Here is a 23,547-nt window from a genome sequence, read left to right on the forward strand (position 1 = left end):
CTAAGATAGTTACAACAAAAGTTGGTTTCTCAGAAATAGAATTTAGTTCCAAGATAAAGACAGAGATGTAATGTAGTTCCAAGATGAAGTCAAGGCAGTGGTCCTTGATCTGCTCAAGTTGGGGAAGCAGTTCATTTACTAGTTATTCATAGGTAAGCTTTTTATAATTTAGCTTTAGCATTTTATACTTTTTTTTTTTTTACCTCAGATCTGTTTGTGACCAAATGTACAGTATTTCATCAAATCCAAGACCTCAAAGGGAAAAGTGTTGCCAGTTGATCATAATATTTATCCAAATTTCAGATGTGTTACAATATGAAAATATAAGCATTTGAAATTTCATAGGATACAGTAAGTAGGAAAATAAATATCCTAAAGCCAAGTATAAGTTATTTTTGAATTATCTTCTCTTTTGGGTTATCAGCTCTGCTACTAACCATTAGTATGTTAATTCGGATAATGGCAAGTTGTATCTACAAAATCTGTTTCAAAGATCTGCTGAAGCCAGAGTTTGTTCACTTGCTGTATTATACGACAGTTAAACTGCTGTTGGATATAGGCGACATTCAGATGTTGAAGCCTATATTGGGACAAGTGATAAGTCACCTTTCACTCTTCCCCTGCCATGTCCATGAGTTCTTCTCTGTTAAACCTGAACAGATGCCAGCCCTCCTCGGAAGAAAGGTCTAAAGCCCCTCGACGAGTGTAGTAGTCGATAGAAGCCTGGTTCCAAATGACGACAAGAAAGTGCATGCAGTTACACTGGCTTCTGATGGCTATCTGTTTAAAAACAAACAGACATTACTTTTATTTGAATGTATAATCTTCATTATCACATTTATTTTATGGAAAATCTACTATATGCAAGGCACTGTGTGTGTGTGTAAAATACTTCCAAATAATAATGCAATAGTTATCTCTTGGAGTTCTCTAAATCTGTAAAAAGAAAAAACGTACTGTTGAGTTTTAAAACCCTTTCTTTAGAAATCCAAAATAAATTCAGCTTTTTTTCAGAAAAAGTTAACTTATATGTATTTCCGAAATGCAAAAGAATCTTTTTATACTGTGGCAAAGATATGGCAACCCACTCCCGTACTCTTGCCTGGACAGACTGGTAAGCTGCAGTCCATGGGATCGCTAAGAGTCGGACATGACTGGTGACTTCACTTTTACTTTTCACTTTCATGCATTGGAGAAGGAAATGCAAACCCATTCCAGTGTTCTTGCCTGGAGAATCCCAGGGATGGGGGAGCCTGGTGGACTGCCATCTATGGGGTCGCACAGAGTCAGACACGACTGAAGCGACGCAGCAGCAGCAGCATATTCATACTATAGACACATTTTATGGGTAAATTGCCTTCTAATCTCCCTTTTGCTTGCTTCTGCTTTGTAGCAAAAGGGTATATAATGTGGTTGTGGATTATATCAGCTTTTAAACATGTCAAATAAGACCTAATTTGAAAACCTGTTTAATTGGAAAAAAATTAAGTATATTTTGAGATTATGTTCCGATGTTAAGATAAAGTATCTATGCAATGTTAAATAATAACATTTGATGAAGAAAAGGATAACATATAGAATAACAATAGTAACTGTAATGCATACCTGACTTAGCCTCTTCAGCATTTCAGCTCCAATACCTAGACCTTTTCAATAGATAATACAAAACGAAAAAAAATATTGAAAAATTCCACTTAACAATTTGTTTGCTTTAGTTTAAAGCCTGTTATCTGGTTGTTACATATTCATAATAGCTTGTGTTGAAATTCATCTCAGGAATGCTTTCCATATCTCTTTTTCCGAAATGGAATGTGGTTCCAAAGGTAATGGGAAAGACTTTGGATTTATTTTAAAGATCAGTGAAGAGGAAATGAGTCCTTGTCACTATCATCTTATCACGGAATATATTTCTTATTCATTTTAGACAAATCAACACAAAATGTAAAAGCATGTTTTAGAGATTAAAAAAAATAGCTTTAAAAAAAGAAAACAAAAAAAAAAGATAAAAATATAGCTATGATAACTTGGCTTATTCAAGCCTTGATGGGAACTAATAAATCTTTTCTAATCTGTGATTGAGTCTTCACCATACCATATGCTAGGATAACTAGGATAGTAATCAGTCTCATGAAATAGAAAGTATTTACATAAACTAACTTAAACAGCATATTTATACTAAAGCTCCTTTAAATATACCATTTTAATTTTTAAAATATAAGTAATGCTATGTGTTACCTGACCTCGGTAAGCTTGTATGACATAAAAGTCCTCTAGGTAAAGTAACTTGCCAATCCAGGGGTCGTAAGTAAAGTAGTACATGGCAAATCCAACAGTCACTTTACCTAGGAAGAGGAAAGAGAGGATATAAAGAAGTTAATCATTGAATCTTACAATGTTCTTTCCTCCAAAATGGAATATGTTTGTGTTTATTTTTATCTATTAAAGTAATAAAAAGCTTGCTGGACAAAATTTTAAACAATACAGAAATGTGTAATAAAGAAGGTTTAAGTCCTTATAATACATTTAAGAGCAAACCCATCTTTTAACAGTGTGGAGTATATTCTTGCTAATTTTTTTCTATGCATATACAAACATAAATTCATGTCTGCTGTATACTAAGTCACTTCAGTTTTGTCTGACTCTTTGTGACCCCATGGACTGTAGGCCACCAGGCTCCTCTGCCCATGGGATTCTCCAGGCAAGAATACTGGAGTAGGTTGCCATATCCTTCTCCAGGGGATCTTCCTGACCCAGGGATTGAACCTGTTTCTCATGTCTTGTGCATTGGCAGGCTGGTTCTTTACCACTAGTGCCACCTGGGAAGTCCAACATGAATACATACCACACATTTTCTCTTTCAGAAAGCAAGACTTAGTTTATGTACTTACACTCATCTCCTTGGCTTAAGAGTAACTGTATGCTATCAAACTGTACTTTGTTTTCAGGGTAGAGAAAATATACTCTTGATTAAATTGAAAAATGGAAGTTTATTTTACCTGATAGTTTTGGATGATTCTGTACTTCTGCAATCAGACAGTAGAAAAGGGGATTGTCCCCAAAGCCGTCCCTGAGTAAATCTGAAATATTGATTCACATAAAATATATTAGAAAGTTTAGAGTAAAGAGAAGGAAGATAGTGGAGTTGGCAGTCCCAGAATTCCTTTCTTCACGTGTACAACAATTGTACAGGCATAAACTGCCTAAAGTGAATATTTTGGAACTAGAGTTTATTTTAATACCTGTACTTGCAGCTTCCAGAGGACAGCTTGACTGATAAATTGCAGTTAATTTTGGTGAAATTCAGCCATCAGCCTAGTGGTGGCTTCCAACTACCCCCACCCACTCGATCATCAACAAACACTTTTAAACAACTGTCTTAAATGTACTCAAAGAGCTAAAGGGAGACATGCACAAAGGAAAAAGATGTATAAACAAAGTATAAATATCAGTAAAGAAATAGAAATTATAAAAAATAATCCCCACCAAAAAATTCTGAAGCTGAAAAGTATAATAAAAGTGCACTGCAGGGGTTCAAAATCCAAATTTCTAAGCAAGCTGAAAAAAAGAATCAGTGAACTTAAAGATAGGATAATTTAAATTATCAAGTCTGAGGGAAAAAAAAAAAAAGATGAAGAAAAGTAAAAAGCCTAAGGTATCTGTGGAACACCATCAAGCACACCAACATATGTATTATGGGACTCTCAGAAGGAGAAGAGAGAAAGTAAGGAAAAAAGAATATTTGAATAATGACTGGAAACTTCCCAAATTGGATGCAATACATCATTTTATAAATTCAAGTTCAACGAACTCCAAGTAGTATAAGCCCCAAAAGATCAATACCAAAACACATAATTAAAGAGAAAATCTTGAAAGCAGCAAGACATAAATAGCTTGTCACATACAATGGATCCTCAATAGGATTATCATCTGATTTCTCATCAGAAATCTTGGCAGCAGGGGAGGAGAGGAAGAGTGCAGAAACTTAACTAAGAATTCTATATCCACCAAAAAATCCTTCAAAAATGAGGGAGAAATTAAGATATCCCCAGTTCTCCACCAAACTAAAAAAAAAAAAAAAGAAGAAGAAGAAGCTGAGGAAATCATTATCACTAGGCCTGCCCTGCACGAAATGGAGTCTTTCAGGAGTCCTTCAGGTTGAAATGGAAGGAAAATAGGTAATAACTCAAAGCCATATGAAGAAATAAAGATAATGGTGCCTAGTTAAAGGTAAACATATGGGCAATTATAAAAAATTAGTGTTACCTCAAACTTATTTATAGTTCTACTTTTTATTTTCTACATGCTTTAAAAGACAAGTGCATAAAATTAGTCATTAATGTTTGTTCTTGGGCACACAATGTATGAAGATGTAATCTATGACATCAATAACTTAAAAAGGGGGAATGGAGATATATAAGGGAAGAGCTTTTGCACACTATTGACATTAAGCTAATATAAATACAAATTTTACTATTACAACTTTTAGATGTTATTGAGTTGGCCAAAAGGTCATTTGGGTTTTTCCATAAAGCCTGAACAAATATTTCTGGCCAACCTAATAAATATAATCCCTGTGATAACATCAAAGAAAATATCTATAGAATATACACCTAAGGAAATGAGAAGAGAATCAAAACATTTTACTGCAAAAATAAAAAGAAGGTAGAAATGTGGAAATGAAGGACCAAAAACTATATAGAAAACAAATGGGAAAATGTCAGAAGTCCCCCCTTGTCAGTAATTACTTTAAATATAAGTGGATTAAATGCCCTAATCAAAATACAGAGATTAGCAGAATGGATTTAAAAAAAAAAAAAGCACGATCCACCTATATGCTATCTATAAGAGACTATTAAAAAGGTCAAGTCTAGCTCTTTGTGACCCCATGGACTGTAGCCCATCAGGCTTCTCTGTCCATGGAATTATCCAGACAAGAATACTGGAGTGGGTTGCCATTTCCTTCTCCAGGGGATGTTCCCGAGCCAGGGATCGAACCCAACTCTCCCACAATGCAGGCAGACTCTTTACCAACTGGGCCACTAGGGAAACCCTTATGGTTTCTAGACTCTAGATTAAAAAAAAACCAAAAAACAAAAAACAAAAACAAGAATATACAGTATTGATTGCTGTTTTTGTATGGCAGAAATCAACACAACATTGTAAAGCAATTATCCTCCAATTAAAAATAAATTTCTAGATTCTATATATATGCTTTAATATGCAACATTTGTCTTTCTGACTTACTTCACTCTGTATAATAGGCTCTATGCAGGTAACCCAAAGCTGGTGCTCTGTGATAACCTGGAGGGATGGGGTGGGGAGGGAGGAGGGAGAGAGATTCAAGAGGGAGGGGTCACATATATGCCTATGGCTGATTCATGTTGATATATGGCATAAGCCATCACAATATTGTAAAGTAATTATCCACCAATTAAAATATTTTTAAAAGAAAAACAGTTTTAATAAACACTAGAAGGTTGATAGTGAAATGAAGGAAAAAGACATTTAATGCAAATAGTAACCCAAAAAAAGCTGGAATGGCTGTACTAATATAACACAAAATAGACTTTAAGTAGAAAAATGTTACAGGAGAGAAGGATATTAAATAATGATAGAAAGTTCAATTCAGCAAGAAGATATAACATTTATAAACATTTATGCACTAAATATCAGAGCTCTGAAATATATGAAGCAAATATTGACAGAATTGAAGATAGAGACTGCTCTAAAATAATAGTAGGGAACTTCATGACATCAATTTCAATAATATACTGAACAACCAGAACAATGATAAATACATTAATATTGATAGATTATATGAACAAAACTATAGAACAACTGGACCCCTAACAGAAGTATTACACCCGACCCAAAAACATATACACATTTTTATTGAACTTTCTCTAGGATAGACCACATGTTAGGCCAAAAATCAAGTGTTAATACATTTTGAAAGATCAAAACCATACAGAGTATCTTTTCCAATCACAATAGATTGAAACTAGAAATCAACAGAAGGAAACCAGGAAATTCACAAATATGTGGAAATTAAACAATACACTCAAACAACTAATGGCTCAAAGTAGAAGTAAAAAGAAAAATCAGAAAAAAGAAATGAATGAGAAGGAAAACACAACATATAAAACTTATGAGATTCAGTGAAAGAAGTGCTCAGAGGGGAACTTATAGTTGGAAATGCCAACATTAAAAAAAAAAAAAAAAAAGAAAAGAAAGGCTTCAAGTAATAACTTAATCTAACACCTTAGGAACCAGAACTAGCAGAAAGAAGGCAATAAAGATTAGAAAGGAGATTAAGCTAAATATAAGATAGAAATGCAATAAGAAAGTCAATGGAACCAAAAATTGGTTATTTGAAAAGGTCAACAGATTTATAGATAGACTGAAAAAGAGGAAAAAAAAAATATGGCAGGTAATTAAAATCCACTGACCTTACAGAGATAAAAAGGATTATAAGTACTGTGAATTGTACACCAACAAATTAGATAGCCAAAAAGAAATGAACAGATTCCTTGAAACTTATGAATTCAAGAAGAAATAAAATCTAAACAGCACTATAACAAGAATTCAAATCAATAATAATAATAATAATAAATATCCCAACAAAGAAAAGTCAGGGACCACCAGATGGTTTCACTGGGGAATTCTACCAAACATTTAAAGAATTAACACCAATCCTTCTCAAACTCTTCCCCAAAAATTGAAGAGGAGGGAACTTTTTCTAACTCATTTTATGAAGTCAACATTATTCTGATACCAAATACAGAGAAAGATATCACAAGAAAATTAAAGACCAATATCCCTTATTAATACAGATGCAAAAGTACTCAACAAAATATTAATAGCAAATTGAACCCAACAGCATATTAATAGGATCATTCACTATGACCAAGTGTGATTCATCCTAGGAATGAAAGGATGGTTCAATATAAAGAAATCAATCGTGTTAACAGAACAAAGGGGGAAAAAGAGCATAGGACCATCTCAAATGTTACAGAAAAGGCAACTGACAGGATGCCCAGTCTCAACATTGCTATTCAACATTGCACTGGAAGTTATAGCTAGAGATATTATACAAGAAAAAGAAATAAAAGCCATCCCAATTAGAAAGGAAGAGGTAAAACGATCTCTATCCAGGCAAGAATAGTAGAGTGGTTTGCCACGCCTTTTTCCAAGGGATTATCTCACGTTTCCTGCATTGGCCGGCAAGTTCTTTATCACTAACACCACCTGGGAAGCCCTTATCTTCTGATGACATAAGCCTACTTATAGACCATCCCAAAGAATCCAAAGGAAAGCTATTAACACAAATTCAGCAAAGTTGCTGGCTACAAGATCAACAAACAAAAATCAGTTGTATTGCTATACACCAGCAAAGAACAAACCAAAAAGTCAATTTAAAAAGCAATTCCATTTACAACCACCCCTAAAAAATAACTAAATACCTAGAAATAAATCTACCCAAGGAGGTGAAATACATACAAAAAAACTATAAAACATTGCTGAAAGAAATTAAAGACCTAAAAAAATTAAAAGTTTTCCTGTGTTCATAGACAAGATTTAAATTAACATTGTTAAGATGTCAATATTATCCAAAGTGATCTGAAGATTCACTGTCATCTCAATAAATATTCTAACATCCTCTTTCACAGGAGTGATGAAGCTGATGCTCAAATGCATTTGGAATTCCAAGTGTGTAATTTTATCTAGGTCAAGACTTCACTTGACCTAAGATAGGGTTACATCCTGATAAACCAATCATAAGTGGAAAATGTCAAAAATCAAAAATGCATTTAATATACTCAAACTATTGAGCATCATAGTTTAGCCTAAACCTAAACCTACCTTAAACCTGGGGCTTCCCTGGTATCTCAGCTGGTAAAGAGTCTGCCTGCAATGCAGCAGACCCGGCTTCGATTCCTGGGTCGGGAAGATCCACTGGAAAAGGGATAGGTTACCCACTCCAGTATTCTTGGGCTTCCCTTGTGGCTCAGCTGATAAAGAATCTGCCTGCAATGCGGGAGACCTGGGTTTGATTCCTGGGTTGGGAAGATCACTTGGAGAAGGGAACAGCTACCCACTCCAGTATTCTGGCCTGGAGAATACCATGGATTTTATAGTCCATGGGGTCACAAAGAGTCAGACACGATTGAATGACTTTCACTTCACTACCTTAAACCTGCTGAGAGCAGTTAGATTAGCCTGCATGCTAAGTCGTTTCAGTTGGGTCCGACTCTTTGTGACCCTATGGACTGAAGCCTGCTAGGCTCCTCTGTCCATGGGATTCTCCAGGCAACAATACTGAAGTGGGTTGCCATATCCTTCTCCAGGGGATCTTCCTGACCCAGGGATTGAACCCATATCTTATTATTTCCTGCATTGCCAGGCAGGTTCTTTACCACTAATGCCACAGAAGAAGCCCTTACACTAACCTAGAGTGGGGCAAAATTATCTAACACAAAGCCTATTTTAGAATACTTTAGTATTGAGTATCTCGTGTAATTTATTGAATATTGAGTGAAAACAGAATGGCTGTACGAGTACAGAATGGTTGTAAATATATCAGTTATTTACCCTCATGATCACAACACTGACAAGGAGCTGCAGCTCACTGCTTCTGCCTAGCATCATAAGAAAGCATTTTATCCATATAGCTAGCCCAGGTAAAGGAGAAACTTCAAAATATGAGGTACAGTTTCTATTGAATGTGTACTGCTTTTCAACCATTTATAAAGTCCAAAAATCCTTAAGTCATACTATATGTAAGTCAGGGACTGTACACTTTAATCATTTCATTTCTTCTCTCATTCCCTGCATAAAATGTTCTAATTCATCATCTTGTAGATTCTATGAAGACCTACAAGACATTCTAGAACTAACACCCAAAAAAGATGTCATTTTTATCATAGGGGACTGGAATGCAAAAGTAGGGTGTCAAGAGATACCTGGAGTAACAGGCAAATTTAGCCTTGGAGTATGAAATGATGTGGAGCAAAGGCTAATAGAGTTTTGCCAAGAGAACACACTAGTCATAGCAAACATCATCTTCCAACAACATGGGAGACAATGCAACACATGGACATCACCAGATGGTCAACACTGAAATCAGACTGATTATGTTCTTTGCAGCCAAAAATGGAGAAGCTCTATACAGTCAGAAAAAACAAGACCAGGAGCTGACTGGGGCTCAGATCATGAACTCTTTATTACAAATTCAAACTTAAATTGAAGAAAGTAGGTAAAACCACTAGACCAGTCAGGTATGACCTAAATGAAATTCCTTAACGATTATGCACTGAAAGTGACAAATAGATTCAAGGGATTAGATCTGATAGATAGAGTCTGAAGAACTATGGACGGAGGTTTGTGACATTGTACAGGAGGCAGGGATCAAGACCAAGAGAAAGAAATGCAAAAAAAGCAAAATGGTTGTCTGAGAAAGCCTTACAAATAGCTGTGAAAAGAAGAGAAGCTAAAGGCAAAGGAGAAAAAGAAAGATGCAGAATTCCAAAGAATAGCAAGGAGAGATAAGAAAGTCTTCCTCAGTGATCAATGCAAAGAAATAGAGGAAAACAATAGAATGGAAAAGACTAGAGATCTCTTCAAGAAAATTAGAGATACCAAGGGAACATTTCATGCAAAGATGGGCATAATAAATGACATAAATGGTATGGACCTAACAGAAACAGAAGATATTAAGAAGAGGTGGCAAGAATACACAGAAGACCTATACAAAAAAAGATCTCCATGACCCAGATAATAATGATGCTGTGATCACTCAACTAGAGCCAGATATCCTGGAATGTGAAGTCAAGTGGGCCTTAGGAAGCATCACTACAAACAAAGCTAGTGGAGGTGATGGAATTCCAATTGAGCTATTCAAATGCTAAAAGATGATGCTGTGAAAGTGATTCACTTAATATGCTAGCAAATTTGGAAAACTCAGCAGTGGCCACAGGACTGGAAAAGGTCAGTTTACCTTCCAATCCCAAACAAAGTCAATGCCAAAGAATGTTCCAACTACTGCACAATTTCACTCATTTCACACACTAGCAAAGTAATGCTCAAAATTCTCCAAGCCAGGCTTTAACAGTATGTAAACTGTGAAATTTCAGATGTTCAAGCTGGATTTAGAAAAGGCAGAGGAACCAGAGATCAAATCACCAACATCCACTGAATCATAGAAGAAGCAAGAGAATTCCAGAAAAACATCTACTTCTTTATTGGCTACAATAAAGCATTTGACTGTGTGGATCACAAAAAACTGTGAGAAAATCTCCAAGGGACTGGAATACCAGACCACCTTTCCTGCCTTCTGAGAAATCTGTATGCAGGTCAAGAAGCAACAGTTAGAACTGGACATGGAACATCAGACTGGTTTTAAAAGGGGAAAGGAGGACTTCAAGGCTATATATTGTCAGCCTGCTTAGTTAACTAATAAGCAAAGTACACCATGCAAAATGCCAAGCTGGATGAAGCACAAGCTGGAATCAAGATTACCGGGAAAAATATCAATAATCTCAGATATGCGGATGACACCACCCTAATGGCAGAAATCAAAGAGGAACTAAAGAGCCTCTTGATGAAAGTGAAAGAGGAGAGTGAAAATGTTGGCTTAAAACTCAACATTCAAAAAATGAAGATCATGGCATCTGGCCCCACCATTTCATGGCAAATAGATGGGGAAACAATGGAAACAGTGATAGGCTTAAATTTCTTGGGTTCCGAAAAATCAATGCAGATGGTGATTGCAGCCATGAAATTAAAAGAAGCTTGCTCCTTGGAAGAAAAGCTATGACCGACCTAGATAGCATATTAAAAAGCAGAGACATTACTTTGCCAACAAAGGTCCATCTTGTCAAAACTATGGTTTTTCCAGTTGTCATGTATGGATGTGAGAGTTGGACTATAAAGAAAGATGAGCACAGAAGAATTGATGCTTCTGAAATGTGGTGTTGGAAAAGACTCTTGAGAGTCCCTTGGACTGCAAGGAAATCAAACCAGTTAATCCTAAAGGAAATCAGCCCTGAATATTCATTGAGAGGACTGATGCTGAAGCCGAAACTCCAATACTTTGGCCACCTGATCCGAGGAACCTGATGCTGGGAAAGACTGAAGGCAGGAGGGGAAGGGGATGACAGAGGTTAAGATGTTTGAATGGGACCACTGTCTCGATGGATGTGAGTTTGAGCAAGCTCCAGGAGTTGGTGATGGATAGGCAAACCTGGCATTCTGCAGTCCATGGGGTCACAAAGAGTCGAACACAACTGAGCAATTGAATTAAACTAGCCAACAAAAAAGATATTCACGACCAAGATAATCACGATGGTGTGATCACTGACCTAGAGCCAGACATGCTGGAATGTGAAGTCAATTGGGCCTTAGAAAGTATCACTACAAACAAAGCTAGTGGAGGTGATGGAATTCCAGTTGAGCTATTTCAAACCCTGAAAGATGATGCTGTGAAAGTGCTGCACTCAATATGCCAGCAAATTTGGAAAACTCAGCAGTGGCCACAGGACTGGAAAAGGTCAGTTTTCATTCCAATCCCAAAGAAAGACAATGCCAAAGAATGCTCAAACTACTGCACAATTGCACTCATCTCACATGCTAGTAAAGTAATGCTCAAAATTATCCAAGCCAAGCTTCAGGAATATGTGAACCGTGAACTTCCAGATGTTCAAGCTGGTTTTAGAAAAGGCAGAGGAACCAGAGATCAAATTGCCAACATCCGCTGGATCATGGAAAAAGCAAGAGAGTTCCAGAAAAACATCTATTTCTGCTTTATTGACTATGCCAAAGCCTTTGACTGAGTGGATCCCAATAAACTGTGGAAAATTCTGAAAGAGATGGGAATACCAGACCACCTGACCTGCCTCTTGAGAAACCTGTATGCAGGTCAGGAAGCAACAGTTAGAACTGGACATGGAACACCAGACTGGTTCCAAATAGGAAAAGGAGTATGTCAAGGCTGTATATTGTCACCCTGCTTATTTAACTTCTATGCAGAGTATATCATGAGAAACGCTGGGCTGGAAGAAGCACAAGCTGGAATCAAGATTGCCAGGGGAATATAAATAACCACAGATATGCAGATGACACCACCCTTATCACAGAAAGTGAAGAGGAACTAAAAAGCCTCTTGATGAAGGTGAAAGAGGAGAGTGAAAAAGTTGACTTAAAGCTCAACATTCAGAAAACGAAGATCATGCCATCTGGTCCAATCACTTCATGGCAAATAGATGAGTAAACAGTGGAAACAGTGTCAGACTTTATTTTTTTGGGCTCCAAAATCACTGCAGATGGTGACTGCAGCCATAAATTTAAAAGACGTTTACTCCTTGGAAGAAAAGTTATGACCAACCTAGACAGCATATTGAAAAGCAGGGATGTTACTTTGCCAACAAAGGTCCGTCTAGTCAAGGTTATGGTTTTTCCTGTGGTCATGTATGGATGTGAAAGTTGGACTGTGAAGAAAGCTGAGCGCCGAAGAATTGATGCTTTTGAACTGTGGTGTTGGAGAGGACTCTTGAGAGTCCCTTGGAATGCAACGAGATCCAACCAGTCCATTCTAAAGGAGATCAGTCCTGGGTGTTCATTGGAAGGACTGATGCTGAGGTTAAATCTCCAATACTTTGGCCACCTCATGCGAAGAGTTGACTCATTGGAATAGACTCTAATGCTGGGAAGGATTGAGGGCAGGAGGAGAAGGGGACAACAGAGGATGAGATGGCTGGATGGCATCACTGACTCGATGGACATGAGTCTGAGTGAACTCTGGGAGTTGGTGATGGACAGGGAGGCCTGGTGTGCTGCGATTCATGGCGTTGCAAAGAGTCGGACACGACTCAGCGACTGAACTGAATTGAACTGAGCCTATTAATATCGCTGGCTATCAAATGTAGCAATTCCTTGAAAATAGTTTTAAGTCATTTTGTTTTTATCCATTTCATCCTGTCATGTTGCTTTTAACATATTGGGCATTAAATTATTCTGTCTTTGATCAACTACACTTCTCATTTTATATATTGAAAGTTGAAGTCCATTGCTGCTGTAAAGATGACTTAACTATCAATTTCATAATTTAAAAATGGGGAAAATATAATATACTGCTGCACTGGCAAAACTATTAATATTATTTCATATGAGTTTTTGCCCCGTACATCTAGATACTATTAATGACAGTTTCTTTGTGCACAAAGGACAGCAGCATTCACATATCTAGGTACAAGTAATGCTTTGTGCATACATTATGCCATGTTTCTTTTTCTAGCTCTGAAAATACCATGAAACATCTTACCCTTTGATGTCAACTTCACTGCATCTAGCATGTTTTCACAGGCAGCCAATTCCTGTCAAAGTAGAGAAAACTTTCAGTTTATGGTTTAGTAACAAATTATTTAATTAAGAAAAAAAAAAGGGCATTCTGCACACCTTGCAGGATCTTTGAGTTCCCCAAACAGGGATTCAATCCATGTCATGGCAGTAAAAGCACCAAGTCCTAACCAGCAGACTACCAGGGGATTCCTAGTAACAAATTATTAAGATGATAATCATGAAGTTTTTATTGAGCATTTATTAACTTATGATGTTGTGGATAGTATTAAAAGTGAGTCAGATTTAACTCCAGTCATCTAGAAACTTAAAATTCAAAATAACATATGCAACAAGATAATAAATATACAGAGAGATTAACTATGTCAATACATCACTCCTATGAAGGTCTATCTAGGTAACTAGGTAACTATCTAGGTAACTAGCTTTGAATACAATGAAATCAGGAAGTAAAGCCTAAAGGTTCTCTGAGCATTTGAGGTAGATATAACAAAGTCTATGTATTATAAAGTTCACAGACTTTACAGAGAAGTCTGTCGTATTTGCTTATTAGGTGTTCTTTCCGATTTAACTTTAGAATTTATTGGGCTTTTTAATATCATTTTTTCTACACCTTCAAATTAATTTTTCACAGTTTTGATCTTGTTTGGAAAGGCAATCACCATTTTGGAATTATAAAAATAGTGACTTTTGTTTCTTTCTTAATTTTTTTTCCAGTTTTCTTTTTTGAGATATAATTAACATATAACATTGTATTAGTCCAAGGTGCACAACATAATGATTTGATGTATGTATACATTGTGAAATGATTACCACAATAAGTTTAGTTAACATTAGTGATGTCATATAGTTAATATTTATCTCTTGTGATGAGAACTTTTAAGATCTACTCTCTTAATAACTTTCAAATATGCACTACAGTTTTGTTATCTATGGGCTTCTTTGATAACTATAGCCACTGTACATGACATTCCCAGAGCTTATTTATCCTATACCTGGAAGTCTTTACCCTTTAACTACCTTCAGCCATCTCCCCAACCCCCACCTCCCACCTCTAGGAACCACCAAACTGTTTTAAGTTCTATATATTAATAATTGATTAATTTGGTTTCATCTGTGTGTAAGAAGGTGGAATTTCACACTTGTCTTTTTTCCCCAATTATCACAAAATTGTTTATTTAAACTTTTTAAACATAAATTTATTTATTTTAATTAGAAGCTAATTACCTTAAAATATTTTATTGGTTTTGCCATACATTGACATGAATCCACCACGGGTGTACATGTTTTCCGCATCCTGAACTCCCTTCCCACCTCCCTCCCCATACTATCCCTCTGGGTCATCCCAGTGCACCAGCACCGAGCATCCTATATCATGCATTGAACCTGGACTGGTGATTCGTTTCACATATGATAATATACATGTTTCAATGCCATTCTCCAAATCATCCCACCCTTGCCCTCCCCCACAGAGTCCAAAAGACTGTTCTATACATCTGTGTCTCCTTTGCTGTCTTGCATACAGAGTTATCATTACCATCTTTCTAAATTCCATATATATGCATTAGTATACTGTATTGGTGTTTTTCTTTCTGGCATACTTCACTCTGTATAATAGGCTCCAGTTTCATCCACCTCATTAGAACTGATTCAAATGTATTTTTTTTAATGGCTGAGTAATACTCCATTGTGTATATGTACCACTGCTTTCTTATCCATTCATCTGCTGATGGACATCTAGGTTGCTTCCATGTCCTGGCTATTATAAACAGTGCTGCAATGAACATTGGGGTACTCGTGTCTCTTTCAATTCTGTATTCCTCGGTGTGTATGTCCAGCAGTGGGATTGCTGTGTCATATGGCAGTTCTATTTCCAGATTTTCCAGAATCTCCACACTGTTCTCCATAGTGTCTGTACTAGTTTGCATTCCCACCAACAGGGTAAGAGGGTTCCCTTTTCTCCACACCCTCTCCAGCATTTACTGCTTGTCGACTTTTGGATAGCAGCCATTCTGACTGGCGTGAAATGGTACCTCATTGTGGTTTTGATTTGCATTTCTCTGATAATGAGTGATGTTGAGCATCTTTTCATGTGTTTGTTAGCCATCTGTATGTCTTCCTTGGAGAAATGTCTATTTAGTTCTTTGGCCCATTTTTTGATTGGGTTGTTTATTTTTCTGAAATTGAGCAGCAGGAGTTGTTTTTATATATTTGAGATTAATTCTTTGTCAGTTGCTTCATTTGCTATTATTTTCTCCCATTCTGAAGGCTGTCTTTTCACCTTGCTTATAATTTCCTTTGTTGTGCAGAAGCTTTTAATTTTAATTAGGTGCCATTTGTTTATTTTTGCTTTTATTTTCAGTATTCTGTGAGGTGGGTCATAGAGGATCCTGTTGTGATTTATGTCAGAGAATGTTTTGCCAAAGTTTTTCTCTAGGAGTTTTATAGTTTCTGGTCTTAGGTTTAGATCTTTAATCCATATTGAGTTTATTATTGTGTATGGTGTTAGAAAATGTTCTAGTTTCATTCTTTTACAAGTGGTTGACCAGTTTTCCCAGCACCACTTGTTAAAGAGATTGTCTTTTCTCCACTGTATATTCTTGCCTTCTTTGTCAAAGATAAGGTGTCCATAGGTGCATGGGTTTATCTCTGGGCTTTCTATTTTGTTTCATTGATCTATATTTCTGTCTTTGTGCCAGTACCATACTGTCTTGATGACTGTGGCTTTGTAGTAGAGCCTGAAGTCAGGCAGGTTGATTCCTCCAGTTCCATTCTTTTTTCTCAAGATTGCTTTTGGCTATTTGAGGTTTTTTGTATTTCCATACAAATTGTGAAATTATTTGTTCTAGCTCTTTGGAAAATACCATTGGTAGCTTGATGGGGATTGCATTGAATCTATAGATTGCTTTGGGTATTATACTCATTTTCACTATATTGATTCTTCCGATCAATGAACATGGTATATTTTTCCATCTATTAGTATCCTCTTTGATTTCTTTCACCAGTGTTTTATAGTTTTCTATATATAGATCTTTTGTTTATTTAAGTAGATATATTCCTAAGTATTTTATTTTTTTCATTGCAATGGTGAATGGAAGTGTTTCCTTAATTTCTCTATTTTCTTATTATTAGAGATTTCTGTGTGTTGATTTTATACCCTGCAACTTTACTATATTCACTGATTAGCTCTAGTAATTTTCTGGTGGAGTCTTTAGGGTTTTCTATGTAGAGGATCATGTCATCTGCAAACAGTGAGAGTTTTACCTCTTCTTTTCCAATTTGGATTCCTCTTATTTATTTTTTTGCTCTGACTGCTGTGGCCAAAACTTCCAAAATTATGTTGAATAGTAGTGGTGAGATTGGGCACCCTTGTCTTGTTCCTGACTTTAGGGGAAATGCTTTCAATTTTTCACCATTGAGGATAATGTTTGCTGTGGGTTTGTCATATATAGCTTTTATTATGTTGAGGTAAGTTCCTTCTATTCCTGCTTTCTGGATGGTTTTTTATCATAAATGGATGTTGAATTTTGTCAAAGGCTTTCTCTTCATCTATTGAGATAATCATGTGGTTTTTATTTTTCAATTTGTTAATATGGTGTATTACATTGATTGATTTGTGGATATTGAAGAATCCTTGCATCCCTGGAATAAAGCCCACTTGGTCATGATGTACAATTTTTTTAATGTGTTGTTGGATTCTGTTTGCTAGAATTTTGTTAAGGATTTTTGCATCTATGTTCATCAGTGATATTGGCCTGTAGTTTTCTTTTTTTGTGGCATCTTTGTCGGGTTTTGCTATTAGGATGATGGTGGCCTCATAAAATGAGTTTGGAAGTTTACTGTCCTCTGCAATTTTCTGGAAGAGTTTGAGTAGGACAGGTGTTAGCTCTTCTCTCAATTTTTGGTAGAATTCAGCTATGAAGCTGTCTGGTCCTGGGCTTTTCTTTGCTGGAAGATTTCGCATTACAGTTTCAATTTCTTTGCTTGTGATGGGTCTGTTAAGATTTTCTATTTCTTCCTGGTTCAGTTTTGGAAAGTTGTACTTTTCTAAGAATTTGTCCATTTCTTCCACGTTGTCCATTTTATTGGCATATAATTGTTGATAGTAGTCTCTTATGATCCTTTGTATTTCTGTGTTCTCTGTTGTGGTCTCTCCATTTTCATTTCTAATTTTATTGATTTAATTTTTCTCCCTTTGTTTCTTGATGAGTCTGGCTAATAGTTTATCAACTTTATTTATCTTCTCAAAGAACCAGCTTTTGGCTGTGTTGATTTTTGCTATGGTCTCTTTTGTTTCTTTTGCATTTATTTCTGCCCTAATTTTTAAGATTTCTTTCCTTCTACTAACCCTGGAGTTCTTCATTTCTTCCTTTTCTAGTTGCTTTAGGTGTAGAGTTAGGTTATTTATTTAACTTTTTTATTGTTTCTTGAGGTATGTCTGTATTGCTATGAACCTTCCCCTTAGCACTGCTTTTACAGTTTCCCACACGTTTTGGGTGGTTGTGTTTTCATTTTCCTTCATTTCTATGCATATTTTGATTTAAAAAAAAATTTCTTCTGTGATTTTTTGGTTATTCAGCAGCGTGTTGTTCAGCCTCCATATGTTGGAATTTTTAATAGTTTTTCTCTTGTAATTGAAATCTAATCTTACTGCATTGTGGTCAGAAAGGATGCTTGGATTGATTTCAAATTTTTTGAATTTACCAAGGCTAGATTTATGGCCAAGGATGTGATCTATCCTGGAGAAGGTTCCGTGTGCACTTGAAGAAAAGGTGAAATTCATTGTTTTGGGGTGAAAGGTCCTATAGATATTAATTAGGTCTAATGGTCTTTGTATCATTTAAAGTTTGTGTTTCCTTGTTAATTTTCTGTTTAGTTGATCTATCCATAGGTGTGAGTGGGGTATTGAAGTCTCACACTATTATTGTGTTATTGTTAATTTCCCCTTTCATACTTGTTAGCATTTGTCTTACATATTGTGGTGCTCCTATGTTGGGTGCATATATATTTAAAATTGTTATATCTTATTCATGGATTGATCCTTTGATTAATATGTACTATCCTTCTTTGTCTCTTTTCACAGCCTTTATTTTAAAGTCTATTTTATCTGATATGAGTATTGCTACTCCTGCTTTCTTTTGGTCTTCATTTGTGTGAAATATCTTTTTCCAGCTCTTCACTTTCAGTCTGTATGTGTCCCTTGTTTCGAGATGGGTCTCTTGTAGACAAGATATATAGGGGTCTTGCTTTTGTATCCATTTAGCCAGTCTTTGTCTTTTGGTTGGGGCATTCAACCCATTTACACTTAAGGTAATTATTGATAAGTATGATCCCGTTGCCATTTACTTTGTTGTTTTGGGTTCAAGTTTATACACTCTTTCTGTGTTTCCTGTCTAGGGAAGATCCTTTAGCATTTGTTGGAGAGCTGGTTTGGTGGTGCTGAATTCTCTCAGCTTTTGCTTGTCTGTAAAGCATTTGGTTTATCCTTCATATTTGAATGAGATCCTTGCTGGTTACAGCAATCTGGGCTGTAGGTTATATTCTTTCATCACATTAAGTATGTCCTGCCATTCCCTCCTGGCCTGAAGAGTTTCTATTGAAAGATCAGCTGTTATCCTTATGGGAATCCCCTTGTGTGTTGTTTTATTCCCTTGCTGCTTTTAATATTTGTTCTTTGTTGTTGATCTTTGTTAATTTGATTAATATGTACCTTGGGGTGTTTTGCCTTGGTTTATCCTGTTTGGGACTCTCTGGGTTTCTTGGACTTGGGTGATTATGTCCTTCCCCATTTTAGGGATGTTTTCAACTATTATCTCCTCAAGTATTTTCTCATGGTCTTTCTTTTTGTCTTCTTTTTCTGGGACTCCTATGATTCGAATGTTGGGGCATTTAACATTATCCCAGAGATCCCAGGCAAGAATACTGAAGTGGGTTTTTACTTCCTTCTCCAGGGACTCTTCCCAACACAGGCATCAAGCCCACATCTCCTGCATTGTCAGGCAAATTCTTTACTGCTAAGGCACCAGGGAGACCCTATTATGTACTATATTTGCATATATACCTAAGAGAACTTCTAGACTCTCCATTCTGTTCCAGTGATCTATCTCTGCATCTATACTTATAGATTACCATAATATTTTAATTACTGACAGCTTTAGAGTTTCTAGTAGGAATCACCTCCCCTCATCACTGTTCTTTTTGGAATTTTTCTAGAAACGGTCACACATTTATTCTTCTTGGAGATTTTGACTGGAATCACATTAAATTTATAATTGAAAAAGCCTTTAAAATACATAAGGAAGACAGCAAGGGCCAGATTATGTAAAGCATTGCTAAGAAATTTTGATTTTATTCTCAGTGCAACCAGAGCCCAATGAAGTTTGAGCATTTTGGCTGCTGTTTTGAGCACCTTCCCTAAGATACTGTAAACTCTTTGAGGGCAGCAACTATATTTTAATAATCTGATATCCTTTATAGTGGAGCTTCCCAGGTGGCTCAGTGGTAAAGAATGTGCATGCCAGTGCAGGAGACACAGGATTTATACCTACGTTAGTAAGATAACCTGGAGAAGGAAACTGCAACCCACTCCAGTATTCTTGCCTAGAGAATCCCATGGACAGAGGAGCCTACAGTCCATGGGATCACAAAAGAGATGAACATGACAGTGATTAAAAAGCAGCAACATCCTTTATAGTACTTAGCACATGGCCTTCCCCTAGTACATACTCAATGTTCACATAATGAACAAAAAATCAGATATTAGCAGTACACAGTCCTTCTTATGGATCACCAATTATCCAAAAACCACATTTTGAGAACCACCATAAAAAAGGTTTTAAATGAAAAGTCTGATAAGCAGGAAGTTATGGCTGCCTAGCCATAAAGTGGCTAGATCGCCAAAAAATGCTGTGGTGTGGTGATTAATAGGATAAAACAGATGCATACAAAAGATGCTTGGAAGAGTTTTAAGACTCTTGGCAGAACAGTAAGTAAAACCTGCAAAACTTTCAATTAAGGAATGAGTTATTATGATGGCAAATTCTCATGAATTCATTTACAAAGAGAATGTCTTGCAAACTTAGCAATGAATAGGAGTTAGGATGAACAGATACATATGTATTAGAGAAGATCATGTAAAAGCAAATGAATCATATTCATGTCTGTGATGCAGAATAATTTATCTTTTCTATTATTTTCTACAGTGAATGTTAATTAAAATTATTTCCAAGAAACATAGAGTGTTTATTCAGGCACAAGAGGCAAATTCAAAAGTAAATGTGGTTAGGAACCTCAGAGATACAGGTTCACTAAAGTCAGAGAATCTAGTGATATGTTTTTCCCTTGGTGATAACAATGGGCCCTGTTTGTAAAGATAAGGAAGGTAAGTTTTCTGGATAGAAAGATTCATTGTTGTTCAATAATAATTTTATTAACTGCCAATTGAATGTCAGATACCAAGCTAAAAAAGCTCTTTAAAATTATTTTCTACCTGGAAAAATATGGTTTGAGAATAATTACCATGTTTGGCATAGTATTTTGATTGATGACCTACTCATGTGGATTAATGCCAATTAGATAAATTATGTGGGAACTCTGGGGGATAGAATAGAATGGAAGGCATGGAAGGATAGATAACCCACTTCTTACAGATCTGTAACCAGGCCTAGCATCATTTTGACAGACAGATTTCACTCGAAAACTTCCGGTATTTTATTTTGCCCATGAAAACACATTCTATGACCCAAGGGAACAGGAACTTGGCCTAATTTAAATTATATATTAGATGGAAACAGTTCCATTACAAAAATATTTTATGAGTGCCTTGTTCCAGCCACATATTTATTCCTTTAAAAACATCTAACCAACTGCTTTTATATGGGCTTTTATATGGAATTGTTTAGGTTGTGTGTCACATAAATGATTGCCTTGAGTGCCACAGAGCTCCAGCTCAGTAGCTATGGCTAATTGTTTGTCCCTTTTACTGCACTGGGATGATTTCCAGGAAAACAATTAAAATGAATTTTTAAATCAGAAATTTTAACCCCGCTCCTTGGACTCCTAGGAGGATATCTGTGGATGGGCTTCAGTAGTCAAACAACAGTCTTAAATTATACATAAAAAAAACTGTTGTGGACAAATATTGTTTCTGGACAGTTAATCATGAGATTCCACAAGTAGGTGTGGTCTTCAAACAAAGATACCCTATCCTAAAATCTTAGCTATTATTAGCTTGAAATTCTATCACTGACAGGTCATTCATGTGAGTTAAGCATTCCTTTTATTGAAGATCCTTTTTTAAAGTTAAATTTTCCCAGGAGGGATAACACATTAGGTCCCTGAAATATCTATGAATTGGTTCCCCCTTGATTTTTTAAGTCCCCTACTATAAGTCAAGCAATTAATATGTAATCATTTTATACTCTGAATCATTACAACAATCGTGTGAATAGATAGTACTATGATCTTGATTTTAGATGTGAAAACAGAAGCTTATAGAACTTAAGTAACTTCCATTAATTTATATATATATGAGTCATAATTAACAGAGCTGGGAGTCGGACATGACTGAGCAACTTCACTTTGACTTTTCACTTTCATGCATTGGAGGAGGAAATGGCAACCCACTCCAGTGTTCTTGCCTGGAGAATCCGATGGACGGAGGAGCCTGGTGGGCTGCCATCTATGCGGTCGCACAGAGTCGGACATGACTGAAGCGACTTAGCAGCAGTAGCAGGATTCAGAAAGAATATGCCTTCCATACCCTCAGCCTTAAGCTAATGCCTTGAAGCTCTATGGAATGAAGAGAAAGCAGCTTACTTTAATTAGACGCAGGATTTCTGGGCAGTCTCGAGCCTCCGCAGGTCTTACTCTAAAAGAAGTCACACTTGGTTGCCTCATGCTTGATTGGCTCCTGCCTGGTTGCCTCAAGCTTGGCTGCTTCATTCCTAGTTGGCTCATGCATGTTTGGCTTGTGCCTGATTGGCTCGGGCCTAGTTGACTCATGATTGATTGGCTCAGGCCTGGTTGCAGTTGACTCAGGCCTGGCTGACTTGTACTTGATTGGCTTGTATTTGCTTGGCTCATGCCTGTTTGCTTCATGCCTGATTGGCTCAGGACTTCTTGCCATGTGCCAGATTGCCTCATGCTTATTTGGCACAGGCCTGGTTGCCTCATGCCTAGTTGACCCAGTTGGTTAGTGTCAGCTAAGCTTGTGCTTGATTGGTTCACGTCCAGTTGCTTCATACCAAGTAACCTTGGGCCTGGCTGGTTCATGTCTGGTAGGCTTGATTGATTCATACCCAGTTGACTCATGTCTGGTTGGCTGAGGGCTAGTTGGCTTATGACTAGTTGATGGATTGTGGGTTGGCAGAGGACTGGTTGGCCAATGACTGAGTGCCTTGATGTACTAGGAGCCCTTAACTACACTTCTGTGGTGGGAGGCTGTAGGATGTTTCTGTTTTTCCTCAGTTTGATTCGTTCTTCGAGATACCCCTCTATCAAGATGAGAATGGGAAAATAAAGGAGTGCTATCTAAAGAAGATTATTAATGCCTCTGATTTGCTGGAGTTGACACCACCAGCTATCACAGCTGTATGCTTATCTGGGTTTCAGGTTGTCATCTGGCCTTTCCCTGCCAATGGGCCGGAAGTGAGGGGCAGAAGAAAATGACCCTGGGAGACTATTACTGCCGCACCACCTTGCACTGCCTCACAGCAATGAAGTCACAATGCCCTTATTTACATGTGTACGTGCTCCCCCAAGTGGTGAGGGAGGGGTGAAGCAGGGCCTGCTTGACCACTTTATTTCCTCCTCCCAAGAGCGACAGGGCTGAAACAAAAAGCTAGAAGGAATCTCAGAGCATATGCTTGACGTTCATCCTCAGTGCCCACTGTTTTAACCAACCAATTTAAAGATATTTGCCCTAAACCTTTTTGTTTTCCCCATTCTCCAGCCCTGAAATAATTGACTTCCTATTTTTGTTCTAACTTTTACTTATTATCTTTTCCCCACACCATAGAGAGTAGAATATTTAAAAGAGTTCTCCTAGAGAGGTGTTCAAGTCCCTGATGAAGAAAATATTTCTTTACAAATAATTAAGAATATCTGCGGCTACTACTTTTTGAGTTATTTTCTGACCTTGGTTCAGTGGGAACATTTTTTTTTTTTTTTTTACATTTTGACATTCAATCCACA

The 23,547-nt window shown here is 36.7% G+C and overlaps 1 protein-coding gene across 1 annotated transcript; it reads right to left on the reverse strand.

Annotated features, from left to right (window-relative positions):
• Window positions 1-274: 274 nt before the first annotated feature.
• Window positions 275-22,626, reverse strand: SATL1 (spermidine/spermine N1-acetyl transferase like 1). Its single transcript, XM_006065027.3, has 6 exons — window positions 22,171-22,626; window positions 13,319-13,370; window positions 2,997-3,077; window positions 2,241-2,342; window positions 1,606-1,646; window positions 275-780 (listed from the first exon to the last, which is right to left on the reverse strand). Exons 1-6 carry the CDS (start codon window positions 22,624-22,626, stop codon window positions 610-612), a joined length of 903 nt encoding a protein of 300 aa, XP_006065089.3. The 3' UTR covers window positions 275-609.
• Between the last annotated feature and the right edge of the window lie 921 nt (window positions 22,627-23,547).

Source organism: Bubalus bubalis, chromosome X (genome assembly GCF_019923935.1).
Source record: "Bubalus bubalis isolate 160015118507 breed Murrah chromosome X, NDDB_SH_1, whole genome shotgun sequence".
NCBI lineage: Eukaryota > Metazoa > Chordata > Mammalia > Artiodactyla > Bovidae > Bubalus > Bubalus bubalis.